The 9,145-nt window shown below is 43.3% G+C and overlaps 2 protein-coding genes across 4 annotated transcripts in view; one reads left to right on the forward strand and one right to left on the reverse strand.

The window, feature by feature from the left end:
* arhgef25a (Rho guanine nucleotide exchange factor (GEF) 25a) overlaps nucleotides 1-2,816 on the forward strand; it is a 50,460-nt gene extending 47,644 nt beyond the window's left edge. For all 3 annotated transcript variants that reach the window (XM_035522444.1, XM_035522443.1, XM_035522445.1), the window contains one exon: nucleotides 1-2,816. This exon is cut by the window's left edge. The gene's annotated coding sequence lies outside the window, so the exon portion shown is untranslated.
* Nucleotides 2,817-2,919: 103 nt separating this feature from the next.
* sp5l (Sp5 transcription factor-like) lies at nucleotides 2,920-8,254 on the reverse strand. Its single transcript, XM_027028715.2, has 3 exons — nucleotides 8,166-8,254; nucleotides 4,872-5,022; nucleotides 2,920-4,320 (listed from the first exon to the last, which is right to left on the reverse strand). The coding sequence occupies exons 2-3, from the start codon at nucleotides 4,923-4,925 to the stop codon at nucleotides 3,274-3,276; spliced, it is 1,101 nt and encodes a 366-aa protein (XP_026884516.2). The 5' UTR covers nucleotides 4,926-5,022; nucleotides 8,166-8,254; the 3' UTR covers nucleotides 2,920-3,273.
* Nucleotides 8,255-9,145: the final 891 nt, after the last annotated feature.

A 9,145-nucleotide genomic window follows, 5' to 3' on the forward strand; every position in this document is an offset into this window, starting at 1 on the left:
GCCTGTATCAAACAGCCTGCTTCATCCCGTACATTCTTCCGAACGAGCCAGCGGGAAGCAGAGTGATGACGCGGCTGATTTGTATTCACCGTGTGTGGAAGACGTTGACTGAATCCCTGCATGAAGACACAGTGGATTTACTCTCTCTCTCTCTCTCTACTGAAAAAGGGAGTGTCCAGTAATGTGTTTCCCTATTCTGTTTGACAGCAAGGTGCCGTTTGAGCTGAGTGGAAGTAATGCAGTGACAGCGCCCCCTAGAGACACACAGCTGGCGTGATGTGAGTCTACAGGGTTGGGGTAGGGTCACTCGGTCTGTATTTGCAGCTTCTGTTGGACACATCCAGTGGCAGCTTTCACATGCGCCGCCTGGCTGAGGAGGAGAAGGATCCCCTCAACGCTCCGTGGGAACAGCAGACCACTCGGGGACATGCTAGTAGAGTGACAGAAGGCAGCAGGTTGACGGACGTCTTCCGCTCTGCCACCCTTCAAGCTCCTGAGTTGTTTCCTCATCATCCATGCTGCCTGCTACACTGTTTGATCTCTTGATGAAGTGGTTTCAAAGATAACCCCTAGAAATAATGATTTTTGATGACTCAGATGTTACTAAAAAACAAAAAAACATTCCCCTGATGGTATATCACTAAGTGCCAAAACACAGTTCCAGTGCCCTTAAGTGCATCTGTTTAAAAGTAAACAACTAGATTCATTTGATGATTACACATAGGGAGGCTATGTGCATTAATATCCTTTGTGGGTGTAAGATCCATTTAAAACTTAAAAAATGATATCTGAATTATTACCCATGAAAAAGATACAATTATGCCTGAAAACATTGTTTGCAAACATGATGATTTGTTTCTTATAATTTGATTTGTTGATTTTAAATTATTTCACCTTGCCAAAAAGCTACAAATGTGTGCACCACTCAGTTGATTCAGTTACATCAAAAGGTGGCAGACATATATTTTGAAATGATGTCTGAAATCTGCAGACTAATGTTTCCATTTTTTAAATGTGTTTTTTTTAAATCATACAAGCAATTACCTTGCATTTTGAATTATCTTCTCAAAAGAGGAGAGATTGTATTGAAATGTAAAATGAATAGTGTGACTGGCAAGCGCTTTCAAAACTGCTTTGCCAATTGCAATATTTGCCCAGTAGAGGGCACCAGGCTGCTTCGGCACTACTGCACACACTTCTGAATCTTTGAATCTTTTCAACTGGGCCCTCGGGTGCCTAGTTTCCCAACAGCATTGTAATGTTTGGATTACCTTGATTTAAGAGAGTCTTCAAAGTGGCACTCACTCTGACACTTTATAATTAGACTTGCAAAATAGCACCAAAGCTTGTATCTTCTAATACTGGAATGTCTAAAATGCATATACACGGTTACTCTTAAAATGAATGTCCCACTGCTCACATTCTGTTGTCTTGACATAATACTCTAATAACAAATAGACAATATAGCCCTGTACTGAGTATGAGTTTGAACTCTCTATTACCTTTGCACAAGTCTAAACCTTTGCATGCTTTGTTAAACCAAACCCCTAAAATCAGTCAGCAGAGGACAATGTAAGAACTGAGGAGAGGACGGATGTTTATCAGGAGTCTATATGACAGATCTCGTTGTATTATATCGAATAAATTGTGTCTTTTTGCAATACGAGGACTTTCATATCGCAACACTTTTTTTGTATATTTTTTTTTCTCTCATTTTATTATTATTTTCATCATCATACGGTGTAAACCCAAATTCTCCATTTGAAAGGACCTTTGGTATTGTCGGTTAGAGTAACAATTGCGTTTCCACACCACTGCATTCAAAAACAAATGCCGGGGATGTGAGGCAAGTGGGGACCCACTTGTGTAGCACCTGGGGTCATTTGTCCTGGAGCAGGGTCAAATTCCGGGTATCCCAGGGCAGTAGCGAGCTAACGGCAGCCTGTCTGTGATATGCAGAACTGGAGAGAGAGGGTTTTAAGGTATTTGCTTTTTGAAGGGTGTGAAATCAAAGCAGCTCTGTGCCTCTGGTGTCACGGCCTGACCAGCTGGGGGTCCATTCACCGCAAACCCCCACAGGGGCGTCATCCTCAGGAACTGCTGACCCAGTCATTACCACTGTGAGAGCAAGGGGCCATTAAAAGACCACACGACTGTGAACTTGATGGCAGAAGCTCTCCATCAATGGCCGTCCTATTTACGGTAAGGTGTGAAATGTCGGAGTTCTTTCCAATCATTTGTTCCGTAAAAGTGTTTCCTTAGTACCGAGTAACAATGCCCACCCAGCATTGGCATCCCCAATACACTTCAGTTAACATATGAATCACCTATACAGACAGCATCCCGGACCTCACACAACGGTAGATTTAATGTTAGTTTAAAGTTAGCCATTTGCTCATATTTGCACTTTAATTAGCATGTGAGGAGTGTGCCAGCGTGTGATGGAATGAATAACAAAAGGAGGAGATCATTTTGTCTGATTATTCACTTTTATTTTTTGTTTTTACATGCTTCTTTAGTCCTCATAGAACTGTGTGCTATATGAACACAATATAATTACTGCACTTTCTGAGGCCATAATTAACACCCAGGGCTTACAATTCAGACTTAAAATGAGAAGGAATGTTTTGAGTGCAAATCATCTTGGTACAAGAGTGAAAAATTGTATGTCTGGCAAAAGAATGTCGAAAGCAACAACCAAAAAACAAAGAAAAGACTAAATGAGATCAAAATGAATATTTCATGTTAAGGCAACATTTTCTGTCAAAAAGAACAATCAAGTTTGTTTAATAAATACTTTTTATTTTGTGCTTGTACATTTCCTGATTTCCTAAAATTTGATAAATATTCAATTTATGCAAAGATCTTGGTCACATGATGTGTTTGCACATTGTGCCTGAAACCATGTAAAAAAAAAAAACCTTTTGCGACATTTATTCCTCTTTGCATTGAGAATAAGTACCAGCTGAAGTCTTTACAGAGTCTTAGAGCTCAACAGAGCACCCGCTGAGAGTACAGCAGTGTGTGTACTGCACTGCCGTTCATCCACGACCTCCACAATCAGTTTGGCATTTTAAACTGCATCGAACTCCAGCCAGAGGTCCATATATCTGTCGGTGCTATCACCAACAGCCAGTAAAACAGCTCAGAATCTGCACTGAGCTTTTGAATATGGCTTCGCTGCCCATGAGTGTCATTCAGGTGACATGAATCCCAGAACTCTTCCTGAGCCTGGGGAGCGCGGCACCGCGCCCCTCCCGGTCGTTCGCCCTCTCACTCCCTCTTGATGTTGCTAAGCGCCGGTTCGTTTTGCGAGGACCGGCCTGCGCGGCCCTTCCTGCTCTGGTGGGTCTTCACGTGCTTGGAGAGGTGGTCGCTGCGCATGAACCTCTTGCCGCACTGCGGGCAGCCGAAGCGCTTCTCGCCGGTGTGCGTGCGCAGGTGCCGCTGCAGCTCGTCCGAGCGCGTGAAGCTCTTGCCACAGAAGAGCCAGTTGCAGACAAAGGGCCGCTCACCGGCATGCCAGCGCAGGTGAGCCTTCAGGTGGGACGTCTTCTTGTACACCTTGCCGCACTCTGGGATGTGGCACAAGTGCAGCCTCTTCTTCCCGAACTCCAGGCCACTGCCCGTGCTGCTCCCCGTGGCCTGGCAGTTGGGGCACTTGCAGCGGCGACAGCGGCGTGTAGAGCTGAGGAGGCTCTTGGAGGTGCCCTGCAGCAGGGCGGCGATCTGCGGCTGGTGGCCCAGGACCAGCTGCCGGCTCAGGGAGAAGGGGTGGTGGCCGGGGACGGCGCCACTGCTCTGGGGCAGACTCCACCACTGCTGGTTCTCCTCCGCCTGACCTCCGGGCAGGTGCGGCCTGGCCGAGCTGTTCTGCAGGAAGCCCGGAAATTTCTGGCTGACGGCGTTGTGCTGTGTGTAGTACTGCGCGTTACCCTGTGCCTGAGAAGACAGCATCTTGACCGGGGAGAGCTCGAAGGAGTAGGTGGAGGCTGGCTCGGCGGGAGGGGTAAGGGGCAGCTCGTGGTGGTGCGTGTGGTGATGGTGCGCATGCGAGCCCAGTCCGGCTTGCATGTGACCAGGGAACTGCACCTTGGGAACGGTGAAAGCCATCTGATGGGCACTCAGACCGGAACTGGGCGCCATGTCGTTGCCCCAGAGCTGAAACATGCTGGAGGCGGAGGCCACTGCCCCCTCATAGGGAAACTGAGGCCCCTCCGAGCCCACGCTGCCACTCACCTGCCAAGCCTGACTGCACGTTGTGGCCAGGAAAGAGAGCGGGTTGGGGCCGCTCTCAGGGGACGAGCTAGGGCTGCGATCCTGGAGGGACGCAGGAAAACATCATTAACAAAGACCAGAGATGCAAGGAAAAATAAAAGTGTCATTTTCCATTGCAATTATATTTTAGTATACACATTATTACATTTACATAAATCAGTGATTTATTTACAAAAATACAATGATTTATTACATCTTACACTGTTATATTAAAAGTTATTGCAACTGGCAAAAGAAATGAACAATTAATTGATTTATTTGTAAAACCAGTATTTGCCAAGTGCATAACAATGTAATACACAAAATACATTCAAGGAAACTAAATGCAAATTTAACTGAATCCGCAACAAGGGATGTTGACAGCTTAACTATAAGATTTACCTTAAACTTTTCCCAGGTAAAATAATCCGCACACATATTTCACAAGTGTATAATTGATAAAACGTTTGCAAATTTCTTTTCAAGTTTCCAAACTATTAATGGAGAGAGTGCTGTAATGAGCGAACTATTTAGCTATGTGGCGTGTTAGAACAGCGAGGAATGGAAAGTTAAATAAACATGGTAGAATACTGATATTATTCAAATAATCAAACCTGTAAGAAGTTGTGCAGGAAGTTGTCAGTCCTGGATAACGTTAGCGCAGCCATCTGCCTGGGCGCTCAACACATGCACACTTGGAAGCCGCGCGGCGAGGAAAGTGCAAACGTCCACACACGTGCAAGCATCCGCGTCAGGAACGAAGCCCTAACGAAAACCGGGACCATTCACGCAGTTATTGGGAGCAACAGTAATCCCCCAAGCAACTCGACTCATCCGAGCGCCAGCCTTCTCCGAACTCCCGGAGCTGAGTGACTCACTGTCCCCCTCTCGAAGTTTTAGGGTCCCTTTTCACATCCACTGGCGTTCAAACAAACACGCACCCTTTTGAAGTGTGACGGAGAGCCTGTTGCAATAAATCCTCAGGCGGTCGGATTGCATCTTCGCCTTACAGTGAAAGAGCCTCTCCACGGGGTCTCTTAAGTATGTACCAGGAGCGGCTCTGAACGGTGTGGGTGTGAAAGGGAGGGGAATGTTTGGGAGATTAGGTAACGGGGGTGTGTAGAGTGTCACCAGCCTGACCTTCATTTTTTCCTTAATGAAAATGTACCAAATGTTGACCCGTGAACCCTCTTTTATTCAACCAGCTGGTTTAGTGACCCCTGGGAGATATGCTGATCACCAGGAGTGATGTGCATCGTTTGAAATAAAATCCATCATTAATGAAACTGCAAAATAAATAAATAAAAATACGTCTTTGCACCTTTCTTTTGTAGGAACAATATAGCCCTTGGCGATCTATATGTGTCTTATAACATCTATAAGATTACAGTACCTCGCCTAAAATGTCAAATGTAGAAACAACAAACGTATGAGCTCCTTTGCACGGGATAGTCTTCAGCAGTGCTTTGGAAACACAAACGCGAACCCCCATATAAGGGCCCGGCCTACAAACAGCAGTAGGCTGCAGTCAATGCTGCCTAAATAGTGCGGTGTGTTATATGTGACAGGCACTTCTCGGATTTTGCCACGAAGGACAATTTCTTTGAGTTTAGCCGCACGTGCAGCACTTTTCCCCCCGAGGCCCTTTGAGTGGCAAAACAACGGCAAACTGAATAAAAACCGAGCAAAGCCCCCCAACTCGCCCTCGCTGTGCACTGACATGCCAAATAAACGGCCCTGCGTGACACTTTCACACTCTGGGTTCAAGTTAAGGGCGGCAGCACATTTAAACGGATTAAGATCGTGGAGGCACGATAAGTTCACCTAACACCATGAGTCTGTTGGTGTTCCACTCCGAGAACTTTAACAAACCCATTTACCATCTTAATACACAGGCAGCCAGCGCTCGGGCGCATTTAACGCGCACTACATTCTTATTCACGCGGACCTCTCGTCTCAGAGCGCATAACAATTAACCTTTGTCTGTATCTGTGCCTTCTTCTAGTTTAACGCATTCTTCTAGATAAAACCTATAAATTCAATTATTCTAAAGTTATCTCTCACTCTTTCTCTTTTTAAACTTAATTTGACAACACTCAGGCCAGCGTGTAGGCCTACATCCTTTGTAAGGAACTGCATAGCTATGCAACTATCGTTCATATGGAGACTTGTGAGGAGACTGAATTATTTTAAAACCACACCACGTTTACCAATCAATTTCATAAAGGTGTGCGCCGAACATTTACGTTATGATTTTGAAGGACTAGTTTCATGTGTCCCGTGTCGCGTTTAAAAAGGCAAGTTCATTACTTACACAGCTAGCAGCGGGGAGATCAGCACAGACCTGAATTGTTACCGAGAATTATACAAACCTAAAATGTGGTCAGTAATCATCATACACATTTACTTACAAATTAACTTGAGAATACAAACAGGATGATGGCTGATGTTAGGCTGGCTCTCCCCAAAAGCTTAGACTGCATATCGTGAACTCCAATGCGGACGGGAAGGCCATATTTGCATATTATATGCATATTACTGCATATGTACAAATATTTAAATACAACCGAAGGAAAACTGAAAATACATATGGTATAAATAATAGGAATACATCTAGGCTAACTATTAATATGATGCTTTTAACATGCTACTAATACTGTGTATTTTATTTATTTCAGTGGCAATAATACAGGTTCATAACATATTTTATATACATTCTAAATTTTGCCAAATAGATGACAATGCAATAGTTTTAAATCAAGCGGGATTTTAAAAGGGATAGAGAATTAAGCGATTTGATCAGAATAAATGTGTCTAAAAACGATCTTAATTTCTTTAATGATGGGAGAGAATTCTTCAAGAGACGGGACACTCAGAGAGAAACGCTGATAAGTTTGTAATTCATTGTAATTCATGCAAATGCTGTGTTATATATTTTAAAGGAACTGTGTCTGCGTTGTCAGAAGAGCTAGCGCAGTAAACTACTGCGTAATGCTGGCACTGGTGCAGCAGCATCAGCTGCGTTTCAGACCTAAAACTTGCTTCCAGGTTCAATTAAAATGCATAGTAACAATACCTCTGTCATATATTTAGTGTAATTATGGATTCTATTTGCAGGTTTTACTCAGGCCAGTATGACATAACCCAAACACCTTGGGATTTGTGTAAGACGGGTTTGGACTCAGGCTTGAATTTTCCTGTAGGCACGTTTATTTCCACCATGAAGCGATCAGTATGATCTAAAATGGCACAGTTGCATTGTAGAAAATACATTCAAGAATGAGTTCCCCATGCAGTGGCATAAGTTGCAGAGCCACATAGTCATTGCAAATGTTTTTTTGTCTTGTTCCTATCATTGATAACATTGATTTGTAACAAACAACTTCTACGATAAAAATCGAGCTATCCTTTGACCCAAATACAAAAATAATAGAATAACATTAATAAAATTAAGCAAAATGTTACTGTCAAAAATGACCAAGCTATTAATAAGAATAACCTATAAATAATTTTAATTTTAATTTTATTCTAAATAAATAATTATTAGGTAATAATAATAATAATAATAATAACAATTTCTAACAAATACTACATAATACATAAAACAATGATTTGGTCTGAACTTCACACTTGCACTGCTGAGACACTGATTAATGTTTGTTACTACAGTACTGCATAATTCATTTGTATTTGATAGCTTTACTCCAAATCACTTTGGGGTAAGTTACAGCTTTCTGTTAAAATACTGAACAGCAGTCACAGCGTCATAAGCAACACAGTCTTGCACACACATACACAACAGACTCTTGTGGTGTTTTGGGGGTGATTAAGGTGTGTAATACTCATAAAACAAAATTACAGCCAATGCAAGAAAAAAGGATAAAAAGGGCTCCTCTGATTGCGCTTACCTTCCCCGTGTTACATGAGTGTAACACATCGAATATTTGGTGTTAAGGAAGGAGGCTGTCTCTGTCTCATTCTCTGGGCTTCTTTACCGAGCAGAAGTTGTTAATTACCCTGATTCTTATTTCCTGTCCCCCCACCCACCCCACCCCCATTCCGACTGCCTCCCAGATGAGTGTCTTTGAAGTGCAAAGTATGTTCGCCTTACTTTGAACTGTGAAAACAATGCTCCTCTGAATGTGCTTACCTTCCCCGTGTTACCTTATTTAAATAGACCTGGATATGGCTTCCACCGTTTTCAAGGGAAAACTAATTTCCAGAGATCCCAGCCTTCGTTAGGTAGCAGCGGAGATGGTGGGGCAATCAGCCAAGCCGCCCCTACCAGCCAGGACACAGACAGTGAGCAGGGACTGCTTGTAGCGCTCATGCTCTGTGTGGTTTTGCTCAGTGCATTCTGGTTTTCTTTAAAAGCTCTTAGTCGGAAAAATGAAACGATGCTAGAGAGTTTGTGGTGAGTCTTGAAATAAATGCAGACGTGATGTGAAGAATTATTATTCAAACCAAATCAAACACAGAAGAGTAAAACTTTTGCATTTATTTTCACATTTATGGGTTGCTGCTAGTCTCGCAAGAATAAAAGTAGATAAAACTGAAGAAACAAAAAAAAAGCCTCCTGCCTGTGAATTCATAACTAGTTAGAGAGTAGTCATGTGACCACGTTGATGATTACTGATTAGGACATTAAAGGAAACAGGAAAGAAAACAGGAATGAGAAATGACTGACTTGTGCAGTCTTTCCATCAACGAGGACAAATCCCACTGTTTAAAGCTTGGTGTCCTCATAAAGGGGTTAAACAATGCAAGAATGAGCAGGCGTGTTGTCAAGCTGTTTTTAGCATGTCTGGGGGCAGTTTCAAAGCCTCAGATGACTAAACTGCCCCAGCTGTCTTGACCATCTGCACTCCAAACAGCATGTCACAAGCTT

This window comes from Electrophorus electricus, chromosome 24 (assembly GCF_013358815.1).
Source record: "Electrophorus electricus isolate fEleEle1 chromosome 24, fEleEle1.pri, whole genome shotgun sequence".
Classification (NCBI taxonomy): domain Eukaryota; kingdom Metazoa; phylum Chordata; class Actinopteri; order Gymnotiformes; family Gymnotidae; genus Electrophorus; species Electrophorus electricus.